At 30.0% G+C, this 16,840-nt stretch overlaps 1 protein-coding gene across 14 annotated transcripts in view; it reads left to right on the forward strand.

Moving 5' to 3' along the window:
* LOC136977578 (CUGBP Elav-like family member 2) overlaps positions 1-16,840 on the forward strand; it is an 84,514-nt gene that overhangs the window by 39,776 nt on the left and 27,898 nt on the right. For all 14 annotated transcript variants that reach the window (XM_067273083.1, XM_067273092.1, XM_067273093.1 and 11 more), the window contains one exon: positions 8,932-9,098. In XM_067273083.1, the coding sequence (XP_067129184.1) occupies positions 8,932-9,098 (167 nt within the window). The remainder of the gene's footprint in view (positions 1-8,931; positions 9,099-16,840) is intronic.

Here is a 16,840-nt window from a genome sequence, read left to right on the forward strand (position 1 = left end):
TCCTCATTTTTATAGTTGATATACAGTTATTTGTTTTGCACAAATGTCTAAAATTTATATAATATAAATTCACTTTAAGATAGCTTTTCTGGATTCGATTAGATCATAAAAGTGGAAATGTGCTGTTTAATGCTTAGTAAAATATAAAGTCTGGGAGTTAACAGAAATAATTTGTCTTAAATGTTTTTAAAATGCTTTAAGGAATGTTATCTTTTTATTCATTAAACTTTAATGGTTAATATTTACACTTGTTTTACTTTTGAAGATGATTTGAACTGATGTAATTTGAGAGATCAGAAAATATTCTAATATCTTATCTTAAATGTATCTTTTAACTGTTACATTAGATAAAAATAGTGACTTAGTTCTCTAAGTTTAGTTATTGAATCATTTGTGACATCATCAATTTGAATTGTTGTATGGCATAGTTATGTTTGAGATCATTCTCTGTTCTCTGTAGCCACATTTTCCAATCTCAGGAAGCGACTGTTCGGTAAAATAACTTGCGTTGAATAAGTAATTATTAGTCATTTTTCTAGATGTAAAAGTTTGAAATTATTTAATGTTTGTAATGTGCTCTCATAATTTGCTTATGTTATTTTGATTAAAAAAAAAAAAAAGAAAAGAAACCCAATCATTTCCTGGTATATTTCCTTTAAACAAGGAATTCCTTAACGTATTTCTGACTAAATAAAATATGTTTTATTCTAAACATTAGAAGTAAACTATACTACTATAAAATTAAAAATAATGAACTCTGCAATATGATGAAGATAGCATAACTAAGATAAATAATGTGAAATTGAAAAGTTTGGAGGAATCTTAAAAGTGAAAACATTTCCTTATCCATCAGTTATTACTGATAAGAAAGGCAATTTATTAATTAATTGTTGGCCTTTATTAATTGCATTTTTTAAAGCTGATCTAAAAACTATGTTTTGACACTTAATTTAAGGTTTATATCAAAGCTTAAATTAATTAAGCTTTTAAGTGTAAAGTTATATTTTTTTAAGGCTAAATGTATTATGAAATCCATTATTTTATAAATTGCTTTTTTGCTGATTTTATTATAAGTTTTTTTATTTTCATTTTACCAAGGATTTTGCAAATGGTTAAGTGTTCTTTGTTGATTTGACAAAATATTCTGTTTCAATTACCAAAATATTTATTTTGATTTTCTGATAACTGTATTTTATAAAATAAAAGAATAAGTCATATTACATTTTAAAAGAGAGTTTGAAATAATAACTTGATAATAAAATTTGTTATTTATAAAAAAGGGGGGAATATTTCTATATACTTTCACAAATACTTACGAGGAGTGTTTGGAAATGATTTACAATTGCGATGTTGTACGAATACCTTGCAATCTGTGGGTGTGCCCTCTCATAGGATGAAAGGCTGATACTAGTACTTAATGCACATGTCTAGATGTTAGATGCCACTGGAGTATGTAGCAAGAGTATGGTATTCATCTTTTGGCAAGTAGGGAAACACTTGGACAAATATAGTCTATGTGGTTTTTATGGAAGGAAGGTGTCAAAACTGTGAAAATTCATAGATATTTAACTGTGATATGTGGTCAGGAAGGTTCTGCACAGAAGACCATGTACCACCAGAAGACCAGGAACATTCAGATTGTGTTTGAATTGTTTTTGACTGAGAGGGTATTGAGTCTTGGTGACATCACAGGTTGGTCGTTTTGTAGTACCCCAAAGAAGGTTCCATGACACCATTATGAAGTTACCAGAAAAATGGCAATGATGCATTGATGTTGGTAGTGATATATTGACAGATCCCATGTTTATGTGGGTTCACCGGGAGGTCGGACCACGTCGGACCTCCTTTTTCTCGGTTAACAGGTCGGTAAAAACCTGCCCACTGTTGAGGATGGCTGTCCAGTCTGGAACTAATTACTTGTAGGTCGAGTGGAGGAGGAGAGGGAGCTCGTTGATAAGACAGAGGCGAGATTCGAATAAAGGACACCAGTTACAATAACAAACAGAATTTATTGCGAGACAATAAAGAACAGTTACACTGGATAACATTGACAGAGATATTACATACTATCTTAGGAAAGTTCGAACCCGAGAGAGAGTTTACAAACAAGTGGTCGTCATACCTCAACAAGTATTGGAGTTGGAGGACAGTCAATACAGAATCCAATCATAGTGGCGTAGAGGCTTCGAGCGTAGAATTTCAGCGTAGAGGCTTCGAGTCCGACGAGAGGTGGGAGCTACGAACGACGACCCCTCTGTCCTTGCTCCCCTCCTTTTTATTTCGTCCCCTCATTAATTTTCTTGCCAATAAGCGAATTTTGTCTTTAGTTCCGTAGTGACTCAGTTTCGAGGGGAGGGGAAATACAGTCATTCCCCTAAGACAAGTCGGCTTTTGGTTTGGAATTTGGTTATTGATGTCGAAATAAAGACTAATTTAAATTTATATTTTGCCGGTAAATTCGGGTTCTCACATTTATATATAGGTTATGTAATAAATAATGTACAGAAAACTACTATTGTAAATCATTTCTGAATGCTGCTCATATATTTTTAAATATTAAAGATTTAAAAGCATTGAATGTTTTTATTTAAATGGTAAAAGTAGTTTACTTCACTGTTCTTTACAGATCTTTATAATTTTCAAAGTATCATATTACAGCACTATGCCAAACAGTTTGGTAATTATCCGTAATTCCTAGAGCACAATAATGATTTTAGTTGACAAAATGGAATGTATTTATATGAATGTGAGTACTTGCACTGGCAACTTCTTAATTAAGGAGACTAAAAAATTACATTGTACTCTATTTTTCTAGCAACAAAATTATTGCTTTTAAAAATAGAAGAAAGGAAATTTGATTGGATGTAGCACACTTGATTACAATGTGCTACATCCAATTGAATTTCTTTTCTTCTAATTGTTTACTTGTCAACTCAATCATTAGTGTTCTAATTTCACATTTGGAGTCAAAGTTTATAAATTACTGGAACTTTTACTGGTAAACTGATATCATTTTGAAAGTTTTCCATATTTCCAAACAAGGTCAGTAAATTTGCAACTTCTAGTCGTAATTAGAAAAGTGATAACAGATTAAAAATTGAATTTGGGTGGGTTGTATGTTGTATCATTGATGACATTCATGTTGAGCTAAAATGTTTTTTGAGATAAAACTTTGAGTTTTGCTGTAAGTTAATGCAGCAGTCAATTTTGTAAGTCTTCCTATTAAGATTTCTTATGATTTCAAAGTTGTAAAGTCTTTTTTTTTTTTTTTTTGAATCATTTATGTAATCAGTTCAACATATATTGTAAATGTACAATGTGCATGCTGCTAAAACTCAATAATGAGTCCTGTTACAATCAAGGAAGTTATATGTTGTGGTAGCCCTCTATCCCCCATCCATGAAGAAGGTTCCTGTTTTTACCTGAAGGGCATGCTGTTGAAGATATAAGGGCTGGAAGTTTCGCCCTCTAGGAATTTCTAGAACAGTCCAGAACATTTGAGAGCATTCCAGAATGTTGTGGAATGTTCTGGAACATTGTGGACCATTTGAAGCCTTTTTTGTATGTGTGGGACCACCCATTGGTGGGGGTATATAAAGCAAGATCCGTTGTGGGTTCAAACGTCTTGGTGTGCGTCATGAGAACGCACACTAAAAAGGGATTTTTCGAAATTCCTCCCACGGAAGAGAGGGACAGGATTAAGGCTTAACACTTCCATCAACAATGGAAGTGTTAAGAGAAAGTGACATGCAAGACGCAGATGCAGTCTTTTTCATTTTTGCGGGAAATTGGACATATTTTTAGATCCAGCTAAAAATTCTCTAATTAGTCTGGAAACAGGGGGACCCAATTCTTGCATTCTATGAAAATGGGTAAGGTTGACTATAACGTAATAATTTTAATATTCGCTATCATTACTTTTGCCCGAGCAACACCGGGCCTATCTGCTAGTGAATTATAAAAATAAGAAAGACTTCATTCTTTTATGACTATAATTTTCTGTCATCATCATCATTTTTAATTGTGGTGTAGTTTCCCTTACATAATTGTTCTGCATTTGTATTATTTGCTTCTCTCCACCATGTTGTGCCTGTTTGTTTTCTTATGTCATAGTCTCATCAAGTTTGGATGTCCTCTGGGTCTCTTGATTCTTCATGGATACCTCATCATAACTCTAGTGTATGTCCTATTATATTACATGCATTTTTTAAAAACTAGTTATATTTAAACTTTCTTATTATTATTTGAGTTGTCTATATTGATTTTATCCTTCTAACTGGCAAATTTGTTTTGATAGTACATACTTTTGGATCCATTTCTTATTCCTGATGACAACACACACAAAATTCATAAGATTTCATCTTTCTAGAAAACAGCTTTCTTGTTAAGAACTTCAAATCAAATGTGTTGTCTTCAAATTTAAACTTGCATTCCTTTGTTCTTTATACACTATTAAATTTTCTAGAAGTAATAAACTCCATTAAAGCAGAGGTCAGTAATTATTTTCAGATCCCTATTTCTGCTAACTGATTGGTTCTCAAAAAAACTGTCAAATGAGATGTCATTTGCTATGAATTTTGTCATAAATTGAAAGTAAGCTTGACATAGTATCATGTAGACTACATACTATATCAAGATGGTCAACAAAAATAAGAATGAAGTCATAAAAATGGATTTATTGTATGGCTGTGAATGCATCATTGTTTACTGATGTACAATAATAATTAAAATAAAGGAAATTATAATTTGAAATATCAAAAATGAGATGTATGCATAACATAAATTGAAAATGTATTCTCAATATATAAACCTCTTAATGTTTCAAATTAGAAGTAGAAAATTCACAGATAAGAAGAAGATTTGGGATTTGTGTGTTTAATTCTTTCCAATCCTTGTGTGATGTGAAAAATTTCACTTCTAGGTCCATTTTGTTTGGAATATTGTCTACTAAATTTTTCTGTATTGAATTTAATGTTCTTACCTACATAATTCAGAGCATTAAGATCAGTTTACAGTCTAACAGCAGTGTGATGCTGCAACAGCACAGTTGCACTGAATATGCCATCCTTGGTCTAGCAATATGACTCCAAAGTCAAACAAATGTTTGGCTTTGACTTGTCATTGCATCTCTCTCTGTGATGCTCCATTACAGATTTGTTCAGAATACAAAGAATTCAGCTTTCTTGATAATTTGTAGATTTTGTACACTACAAACCAAAATCTCTTTCTTAGAAGGATGTAAAAATCTTTTCAGAACTTTATTTAGTCATAAAATATTAAATTATTGTAAGTTCTTGTTCTAGATTTTTCTGGTTTTCAAAAATTCTTTATAATTATTTTTGGATTTAATAGTACTGGGTGATCATAAGAAGTTTACGTACAGAGAATAGTCTTGGTGACGTCACAAGCCAGTCATTCTTATTACTATTTGTTGCATCTCAAGAAACACTTTAAAATAAATAAATTTTCAAGATTTGACTTGAGACGGCATTCAAAACACTTCACTGGCATTTTCAAATTTACTACTAGCAAATAAAATTCATGCTTGATTCGAAATATTTAAACGAGCAATACTCTATTTCAGGCTACATAAACAAGACAGTCTTATAAAATTTACCAAAATTCTTCCATAAAATCTATAGACACCAAATTTCTTTATATCTGTTTAATCAGAAAGAACCTTTTTGTTGATTGATAGTGGTTTTGAGGAAAGAAAAAACGGAAAATACTTTCCAGATGAATAAATGTAGAGCCTTTTTCTTCAATGAAGTGCGGTTGTAGTAAGTTATGTGAACTTTTACGCTGTTAAAAACAAAATTTTCTGATATTTTTTAAAATAGAAAAGTTCAGGGAGATTTCTTGTCCAAATTTTTAAAAATTTAATAACAGTTTTTGTTCAATAATAAATTTTCCAAGGTATACAAACAAAAAGTTTGAGTCCTTTTTTCTATTTTCTTCCTTTATTCCGGTCAGGAACCACTTTGCAGCTAGCGACATGAAGTCAAAAAAACTTCTAAAATAACGAACAAAATACTATTAGACGATTCACAACACAATTAAAAATGATCTTCGGCGCCGACCTGTTTCTGTAGGCTACGGCGCTTACAAAACATTAAAAACTGTTAATCTTCCACAATAGCACCCGTGTTATATAATCGCTTTGTGTTTATATACCTTGGAAAATTTATTATTGAATTTAAACTTCAATTCCTGAGTTCTGTACAAACAGTTTTTGTTGTTAAATAATTGCTCCTGTTAGATCATTAGTAAAACATTATTAAAGATCTGTAATTAAATACAGTAGACTCCCCCTATAACACGGTAGATGAGTTCCGTGTTATAGGGGGATCTACTGTAGTTAATTTTGTATTTTTATGTAACAAACAATCTTCTGTACAAAGCGTTTAAATTGCCATGATTGTTTGACAAACTCAGCTATTTCTTGCAAAGCTCATATACTCAATAATGTTTAGTAATTATTTGGTATATATCTAATTATTAGTTGTAAAGTTTGTTGTGTTTTTTTAGATTAAATTGTGAACAAATAAGTGAAATAATATTAAACTTTATAATTAATTTTAAACATTAAAAAAATTGAATGCTATTTTGCATAAAAACACTCTTATAGTTTTGTATTAGTATTATGAATTTTCTGTTATAATAATATAATTGTTGGATGAATGTAGTGATACTTGAGAATTTGTTTTTCAACTTCAGTTAAACTTATTGAGTAATTTAGTCAGTTATGAATTAATGGACTTCTTTATCAGCAAGATAGATTTTTATTTGGTGTGTGTATATTAATAGAAGGTCAAAAGAATGGCTTATTTATGGCATTAATGAAACTGTTTAATTGTTAAAAAAGAAACATAGCAAAAGGGAAAGTCTATGCTTTCTTTCATTTTTAAATCGAAATAACTCAAAAATCAAATTGTATATATTTAATTTTTGCTCTGTCCTATTGTGTTCATTTATCGTTTGTTATAAAAAATAAATGTTGCTCATGTCTATTTATTCTTGAAAATTCTTAAAAATATTTTTATTTTCAAACGTAACTTTACTGTTTTTTTATTCTAGAATCAAATGAAAAGTGTTTTTTTTTTTATTTAAATTTCTTTTAATGTTTGTATAATGTAATGTTATAAAGAAGGTTGCTTAACAATTAAATTTGATTAGTAATTTAATATAATCAGTACAGGTTGATACTTTTATCATTTTTATATTATAAAATTATATCAAATGTATTTAAATGAATGTTTGATTTGTTTAGCATTTTATTTATTATTATTATTATTGTGTGCTAATTTTTCATATTTATTATCTTTATAATTACTATTATTATTATTATTATTTAATTTTAAACATTTTTTATAAAATTATGATATTTTCTTGATTCTAAGACATGTCGCGATTCTAAAACTTAATTTTAAGATTTCATTTTACGATGAAAAATGTTGAAAAAAAAAATTTTTGAGTTTAATTAAGTAACAAGTTTGGCAAACATTTCAAATGTCAAGAAATGTCGTGTTTGGCACCCCGTTGTTTTGCATATACAATAACTATTCCTTTTAATGTAGCGTCATGCCTCAAAGACATTTTATGCATTAAAAAAGTACAGTAGAGAACCGAAAATCGGAATCAATTGGGGACTGGGGTTGTTCAGATTAGTGATTTGTTCCAATTACCGATTATGTACGAATAAATATATTAACCTGTCCGATGTTCAAATTTTTCTCCGTTGCGTGTCGCTTCGTGTTGAATTTTCGTCGATTTTAAGCCTAACGAAAATTTTTATAATAATAATCGAGGCTATCGTATCGTTAAAAATTATTTTTGCATTTTGTACAAACAAAATAAATATATTGAAGAATATAAAAACATGAAAATTATACTTTAGAAGTAAATCTAGTATCAAAAACGTTCGATTCAGCACGACACAGTCCGACTGAAAATCGTTCCGATTACCGGCGATTCCGATTACCGGGGTTCCGATTAACGAGTCTCTACTGTAGTTTAAATAAGATGCTCGATACCGGCAGAGCTTGTTCGAACTCAATCAGTATAGCCAAAAACATCCATTATTACAGTAATGGCATAAAGGTGTGTGAACTGGCTTGTGCCACTTTAGAAAGCCATCCCGAAGACAACATTTTGATAATGTCAAAATGTTCAGAAAGAAAATATACATTTTACCTCGATTGTTGCTTTAATGTTTGTTTCATGCCCAGAAAATCAATTTTAATTACCTAGAATGGTAACGGTGTAAACTGGATAACTTTAAAATCTGACACACAAAATTCATAGGACTTTAATTACTGGAATTTGCAACTGTCTTTAAATGCTATCATACATTGATAGTTCATAAATTTGATGGTGTAACCCAACGAGGACTTCTAAATGAGATCAAAAATGTTTGGCAAAATTTTGTGTAATTACTAAGTCTTATGGTTTATTACGTGTCAAATGTCTGTCGTTGCTGTCTAATGCATCATTTGGTCTATTCACGATGACTATTGCTTTGGACTGCAAATGTAACGTGCAATCGGTTATAAGATTTATCTCTGCATCAGACAATAAAAAACTGAGTTAAAAGTGCACCTTAGAATCAAGAAAATATGGTCATTATTACTTTTACATTATAAAAAAGATTATTTTATTTCAAATAAATGAAAATGAAATGGACATTTTTATCTTATTGTTATAAAAAATATGATTTAAGGAGAAGAAATATAAATAAATATGTTTAAAATGCATTTTAATATCTTGAAAGTAAATGCTATATTATCAAAAGATTTATTTATTTATTCATTATTTTGTGTAAAATGTTTAATGACTAATTTTAAATTTAATTGACAAATACTTTGATTTAATATATGGAAATAAAAATAAATTTTGGTCGCTTCTCACTGCAATTTTATTCTCTATTCACAGAATAATGAATCCCCATCAAGATCAACCGGACCCTGATGCCATAAAAATGTTTGTCGGACAGATTCCACGAAATTGGGACGAAAACGATCTGAAAACCATGTTCGAAGATTTCGGTCCCGTTTATCAAATCAATGTTTTAAGAGACAAATTAACGGGACAGAGTCGAGGTAAGCTAATACCAATTAGTTGTTGTGATATACGTAAATACGGAGTCTGGGTTTAACCTAATTGATGTTGAAATCTTTCTCTGTTGCAATTAGTTGTTCAATGTTAAGCCTAATGAAAATTACACATTTTCGAAAAAATAATTGTGGCTATTGTATCATCCAAAATTTTTTTTTTTTTTTTTTTTTTACCAAAAAAAAAAAATATATTAATAAATGTAAACACAAAAAAAATTATATTTTAGAAGTCAGTTTTAATATAAAAATTATAACGACTAGTGGTATCTAGTTTCAAAAACGTTCCGATGCTGAAACGAGATATCTTGGTTTAACCAGTCAGGATCAACAGGTCACAACTCAAGGTATGTCAGGAATAACACAGGACAGGTTAAACTAGGAAAAAATTTTCTGTAGCATTTTAGCTAATTTTACTAAAAAAGTTGTAGCAAAATTTTAGAAACCATAGCTAACATTTCTCATCTGTGAGGCTGCCCAGAACAATACACAATACATTATTGTTTAAACATTTGTTTATTCTCATAGATATTCTACACATTATTACAGTGTACTTCACTACCAATATAACCATAAATCTATTGTTAAAACCCACATTAATACATTATTGAACAATTCTTCTTAGTTTTGAATCCCATGGGCAACAAATGCTGAATGAAAATCAAATTCCCATCTTGGAGGGCCATTTATGAAGATGTTTAACAAGTTGCTGACATTTTTTACATCAAGACAGTTTTCAATTGGAGTTTTTGTTAATGTCATCTCACTGAACAGTGTGCGCTGTGTGTGAAAGAACAAATTTAATAACTGTTGATATATGACAGTAATCTAAGAGACGGTCATTTACAACTATCATTTTATAAACTTTAGCCGATGACATATCCTTACATCTGACAGCAACAAATACTTTACCCACTTCATCAGAATTTTCTTTTTTTAAATTACAAGATTAACAATTAAGTATTTGTTTATTGGAAACTTTTGTGTCTACCTACAAAGCAGAGAATACATGACACTTCATACATGAAGTGATGTCTGTCAAGGTGAACTTCCCTTTCGCATAGTTGGAGTGATGAGAGATTGCACTCTGCCAGTACTAACTGTCCCATTTTAGGAGAGATAAGGTGACATTAAAGTTGCCACCCAGACAGTGTTGGGTCGGTTTGGCTGGCAATCGACAAAAATATTTGAGTTTCTGTAAAACAGTTAAAAATATAAACAAAATGATATTTTAATTGAAAAAATATTAGATAAAATTATTTTTAATATTTAGTATGTTTACTTATAATGATAAAATGCTTGAGCAACACCTTAAATACTTTTTTGGCAATGCATTAATTTGTTCAAACAAATGTTCTAGGTCTGTGTGAGGTTTAACAAGATGATTTGCACTGTTCAAGAACACAGTTTAAATCTTTTTGTTAAACATGACACAGACCTGTGAAAAGGTGTCAAAAATGTTCTATTATAGAAATAAAAGTGTTGCTGAAATAAAGCATACAAGTTGTTGTTCAAGCCAAATTGGTTTCAGTCTATACAGATATGTTTTCTAATGATAAAATGACTTTCCATTATAACTATTAATATTTTTGTTATAATTCACAAATGATGCTCTAATACATTAAATTTTCAAATGCATTTTGCCCGATTGTAAGTAAAAAGAGTTGTTTGCACTAAATTTACTGCCGTTTTGAGTTTTAAAAATTGATTTTTTGAGATGAATCAGTCTAGGCATTTGTTTGATTCCTTTTTCTTCAAATAAATACATGCATTTGCACATTTAGGAAAATCTGGTGGCTCGAGTGAATGAACTCAAAACTTGATTAATTAACTTATGATGATGATGATATTCATTCGATTCATTGCATCATTTGTCAAACCTCATTTAGTGTTAAATACGATGGAATTACAACATTTACGAGGCATGCTAATTGTGAGAAGCATTAAGAAAGAAGTGCATCTTCTCATGCTCTTCTCCCCTCTTGGTCATCACATTGGCCAACGAAACAGATCTCGGTGATGGTGACCTTAGATGACACAATGGGATGATTTTTTTTTTTCGAATAAAAGGGAATTAGCTGTAATTTGTTTGGGGGTAATGTTGCAATATTAACTTTATCTGCAATTAGATTACAAATTTATTTTCTTTTACAATGTGTCCCAAAAATATAGATAATCTATATGTTTTTTTTAAAAAATATTAAGTATTTCTTAACAATGCAAGTTGTTGTGATTGTTTATTTATAGCAGCAGTTCCCAACCTTTTTTTGACCAGGGACCACTTTTATTTCATTGTTGTTAGCAGGGACCACAAGGTTTAAGAAAAATGAACTGTGTCAATCTAAAAATAAACTTTAATCAAAACTTTTAACATAAGTAATCGTTAAACTCAAGAGTAACATGCTTTAACAGTACTATTATAATAGAAAATATAACATTTTTAGTAAAAATTAAATTCAGTTTGTATCAATGTGGGATTAATAATTTAAAATGGATAAAAGTTTTAAATCTTTCGCAGACTATATTTTAGCTCTTGCGGACCGCTGGTTGGGAACAGCTGATTTATAGCATAATACAATGTTATATAATTGTTTTACAATATTTGACAGTTACATAAAGTGTTAAACACAAAATACTTGTTTTGTGATGTCCCAAAAATATAGATAAAATTTAAACTTTGAGCAATAGTTCATAACATAAATTGATGATTTGTTTTAATATGAAATAGAATTGCCATTATGTTTAATGACTTCAAAAATGTGATTTAAGCATTGATTTAATTAAATTGTGTAAGATTTCTGTATCCATTTGAGACCATGTCATTTGAGACAATGATTTCTTGTTTAACTCGTAAAATGCCTGCTATTAGCATAAATTTTTCAAGCAAGAATGCCCCCACAAGTTCTCAATCGGATTTATGTCTGGGATTCTTGCTGGCCACTTAGTTGTTGAGTGTGAACAATGAATACTGACATTGTCCTGTTAGAAAATCCAATCAGGTTCTCCAATTTCTTCTCTAATAGATTATTAAATTATTTTTTAGGATTTCTTGATAACTTTTACATGTCTGTCTATCAGTTAAAATCATTAAATTTGATAAACCATTAAATCCAAAGCAGCCCCATGCTATAACAGAACCACCACCCTTTTGCCTACTGAAAAACTGCACTCTTCTTTTTTAATATCATGCTGTTAATTAGGCTATCCAAATTAAATTTCTTTTCATCTCTGATAAAGATTGAGAGCCATTGATCATTCCACATCATGTGTCCTTCAGCCCACTGCATTAATGCCAGTTTACATTGTTTTGTTAGTGATGATTTTTTGTCATCAAGGCATCAAATTTCATATGTGGCACTGCTGAAATTCTTCAACAAACAGTGCTTTTGATATTTTTAATCCACTTTCAGACAAAGTTTGATAAAATAAATTATCCTGTTGTGATGGAGGATGCACAATTCAATTACCATTCCTTTGAGATATGATTTTGGGTCTTCTGATTGATGTTTAAAAGCTGTTGGTAATGATTTCTCAAAAATTTTATAAATTCCAGGAGTAGATCTGTTCATTAACACAGCAATTTCTCTGACATGACAGCCTTCTGCTTTTAATTTTCTATATTTCTTGCAATTTCTTCCATACTAAACTCTCTTCCATGTGGCATTTTGAAAGTTTTAATTCAGTATTCAAATTATTACTTGATGACAAAGTTAATGTGTTACTTGATGTTATTTATTATTATTTTCCTAATTTTAAGTTTCTTTGCTTGAAATTTTACAGTTCTGTTTTATTATCTATATTTTTGGGACAGCTAAAAATATATTTTTATTAAATTATTAATATAATGATTTGTAATTCTACAATTATCAAAAATCAGTGTAAAGTAATTTGCATATACAATTGAAATCATTTACATTTCTCTTAAATTTCCAATAATTCTGAAATATAGTAAAATGTTGATATTATATATCTTTGGGACACACTGTGCATAACAAAAGCATGTGTATCTGCATGTAAAGGGAGAAGTTTGGGTTTCTTTTGAAGGATCAATTCTGGATTTCCCAATCTTTTTCCATTCTTAAGCTTGATGTTTATTAATTAATGAATGTATTGTGCTTGTACTGTAAATCATTAATTCTTCTAAACTAAAATAAACTTTAGAAAGTATTCAAAAGAATCAGAATCAGGAGAAATTTTGGTATTGTCCCATCACTAGTTAAAATATCTTAAAAACATTAGTTTTTTTAGTGTAATGTGCCAAGAAAGTTGTTACTAAATCTAAATTTGTATCACACTTTAGTGAAAAAACTAACAGCAGCTTAAACCCTGCAGTGTCTCTCAACAAGAATTATGTCATTTTAAATTATTATAATTATGTTAATTATTATCTAAGAATGTCATAATATACATAAAAAAATTGGAATACTGCCCAAGATTCACATTTGTCTATTTCAACTTCATGGTTTGCCATACATGTACCTGACAACACATGGCAGACATCTATCCAATACTCAATTTCTTCCTATGCTCACTATGCCATATCCATTGTTACTCATACAAGAGCCATAATTCTGTGGCTCCAGTAGATTACTCATATTTTACAGTGATGAGTGATTCAGACTTTTTGAACTGTGCAGAACACAAAGCATCTTCTCTCTTGCATTTTGCCATTTTTGTTTACAGCTCTTCTTAGAGGCAGTAGATGACAAGACATTTGAATGCTGATGGTGGATGAAACTCAGATGGTTACTCTTTCAATTAGTGTATGTCACATATTTCTCAGACAATAATTAACATAATTACAGTAATTTAAAATGGTAGAATTCATTTTAGACGACTGCATGTATGTGTGTGTACAGGGTTATTCAAAACATATCTCCTTGGTTTACAAAAAGTTATTCTGCTTATTGCAAACTGATACTAATATATAAGATATATTTCTAGAAAACTTTGCAATTTATTTCAGACAGCATAATAGACAAATCAAACAATTGATTATAGTTTGTAGAATTTATAATTGACTGGATAAAATTGTTTTTAAATTTCAATATTGTTCTTAAAAAGACAGAAATTAAAAGTATAAGTAATATTAGTAGAGAAATGGACTTACGGGAGTAAAATTATATCTACTAGTTTCTCATATTACGGGTGAAATCTGTAGTATTTTGTATTGACTAATTTAATAGCTGAAACTGAGAGGTATGCTGTAAGTATATAAACAACCATTACATAGCTTTTGGGTACTTTTGAGTTATCTCACTCATCTTTGGAAAAGGAAAAATAATCTCTCCTTATCTTTGTTTTGTATTCAAAATATCTAAATGTTATGTTTGGATTGCCATAGCAACACCATGTTCATCTTTTTTTTCCCATAGATCAGGGGTGGCCAACTTTTGTGTACATAAGATCTACTTTTTATCTTAAAAATGTGGCGCGATCGACTTGTTGTCATAGGCATACTCTAAGTGGCGAGGGGGTGTGAAATACATACTATTTTTATACACTGTGCTTCAGTACGAGGTACACTCCCGCGAGCTATGGGTAGATAAGCAAAATATATTCAAAACTATTTTCCTATTTTTTAAATCACTTATTAAGTTTTCGAGATATAAGGCTCATAAAAAAATAAATTTCCAGACCCAACTTTTGATATTTGCAGTTACGAGTTCATTCCGTACAGGCGGCACCTAAAAAAATCGATTTTTCGACACTTTCAAGATTGATTTTTATTAACTTAAAATATAATTTAATTTTTTTTATCAATGACAATGTATAAATTGTGGTACTATTTGTTCGTAAACTTGAAAAAGTTGTTATAAAACTGCACAGTACGGCTGATAATTTGATTATAAGATTTTACTTTCGCGATGTTTTTTTTGGTGAGGAAAATTTACCATGGAAGAATGATATAAGATTTTTAGACTTATTTTTTGCTAATCTATCAACAGCTCGCGGAAGTGCTCTTTGTACTGAAACACCCTGTATATCTACTGTAAAAAACAACGTAATTATTTAACGAGCCAAAAAACTCACGTCCAGGGGAATTAAAACAACATGAGTAATTATTAACAATATTTATTAATTCAAATTAGCTACTGATAAAGACAGATTTAGAATTTATTTTATTACGTTACATTAATGGGAGGACTGAGTTTGCACGACTCTTACCAAGGAAACATAATTAGGTGTATATCCTGACAAAGATAATAACAATGATTCTTCAGTATGGGAATCAGTCAGGACAGAATGTTTAGTCTTCGTTAACTTTAAGTATGACAATGCCAATTCACACAGGTATGTAGTTCCGAAATAGGAATAAATATATTTGCTACATTTGGTAATACTGGGGTATTTTTCTCAATTGACGTATTTCCATAAATCCAAAAATATAGAGGACTGTTACCGAAAACGCTCACTTATCAAGTAAATAGATAAGTAAGAAAAGCCATAACTTAATTTAAAACATAAAGAACAGGTATTTACATTTTAAACAAATTAAAAATTGAAACTCAACATTATCACCGTGGATAAATAATATTGATTAATAATAATAATATTGTTAATACTAAAGAAAAGAAGCTACCGCATGACAGTATCAAATATACAAGCTAAATGGCTGTGTTGTCTACGAGTCCAGTCATAACTGCATGCATGTTGTCGCTTTTGCGCGTTACGTTCACGCGTTGCATTCAGTTACAAGTGTAACACATTAAGTCAAGACATCGCAAGCGATTGACCAAAATTGGCTTCGCGATCGACTTGTTGGCCACCCCTGCCATAGATGAATGGAATAACTAAAACACTCGAAAGCTATGTAACTGTTATTTATACACTTCATTAAAGCATCTTGCATAGTTTTAATCATTTACCAGTAATTGTGACATTCTAGCTTACTAATAAATTTAATAGCTTTTATTTATGAGCAACAGATATTAATGTGGCTCCACACATCTGGTATTTGCCAGATGCCAAGCAGACATTTGGCCAATATCGAGCAGTGTGGATGATTTACTAGTGACTAATATTTGGTATTTGCTGTTTTCCATTCCTTGTCTGTATAATATACCAAATCAAGGGGACGAATAGGTAATTATTTGACACTCAGCAAATACCGAATGCATGTTGCTGGATTTAGTAATGAAGTTATGTATTTGTGCTTTTTTGCATTTAGCTGCTAAATGGTTTGGGTTTTTGTCACAAATACTTCTATTCTGTCGAATCAGAATGAGTTGAAAAAGTCAGTAATCAAAACAACCAATCTGATTTATCATACATAATCTGTGCTACAGTATTTTGAATTAATTATGTAAAAATTTTCTGAATAGTCATGATTTATATCAGATTTATTCTTAAATGTATACTTTACTGAATATTATTGAGGTTGCAAAATAACATTACTGGTTTTTTTCATTTACGTAGTTTATCTTAAATCAAATTACATTTTTGAATGTTTTTATGAAAATTCAGAATTTTTAACTAAGATTCTTCTTTAAAATTATCATTTTGGAATGAATATTAAATTATCATGCGGGCAGTAATAACGCCACCATTTTTATTATAGTTATTCACTTCATTATATTGCTATAATTTTTTCTTTTGGATGATGATGATGATCTATTGTTATGATTGATCTAGATTATATTCTGTGAAAAATTGTGACAGAACTCAATTTAGGTTCTTCACCCCTCATATGTGTGTCTGGTGTCTTACTTCAGTAAATCTAAACAAAT

Source organism: Centruroides vittatus, unplaced genomic scaffold (genome assembly GCF_030686945.1).
Source record: "Centruroides vittatus isolate TY-2023 unplaced genomic scaffold, ASM3068694v2 contig_461, whole genome shotgun sequence".
In the NCBI taxonomy this organism is placed as follows: domain Eukaryota; kingdom Metazoa; phylum Arthropoda; class Arachnida; order Scorpiones; family Buthidae; genus Centruroides; species Centruroides vittatus.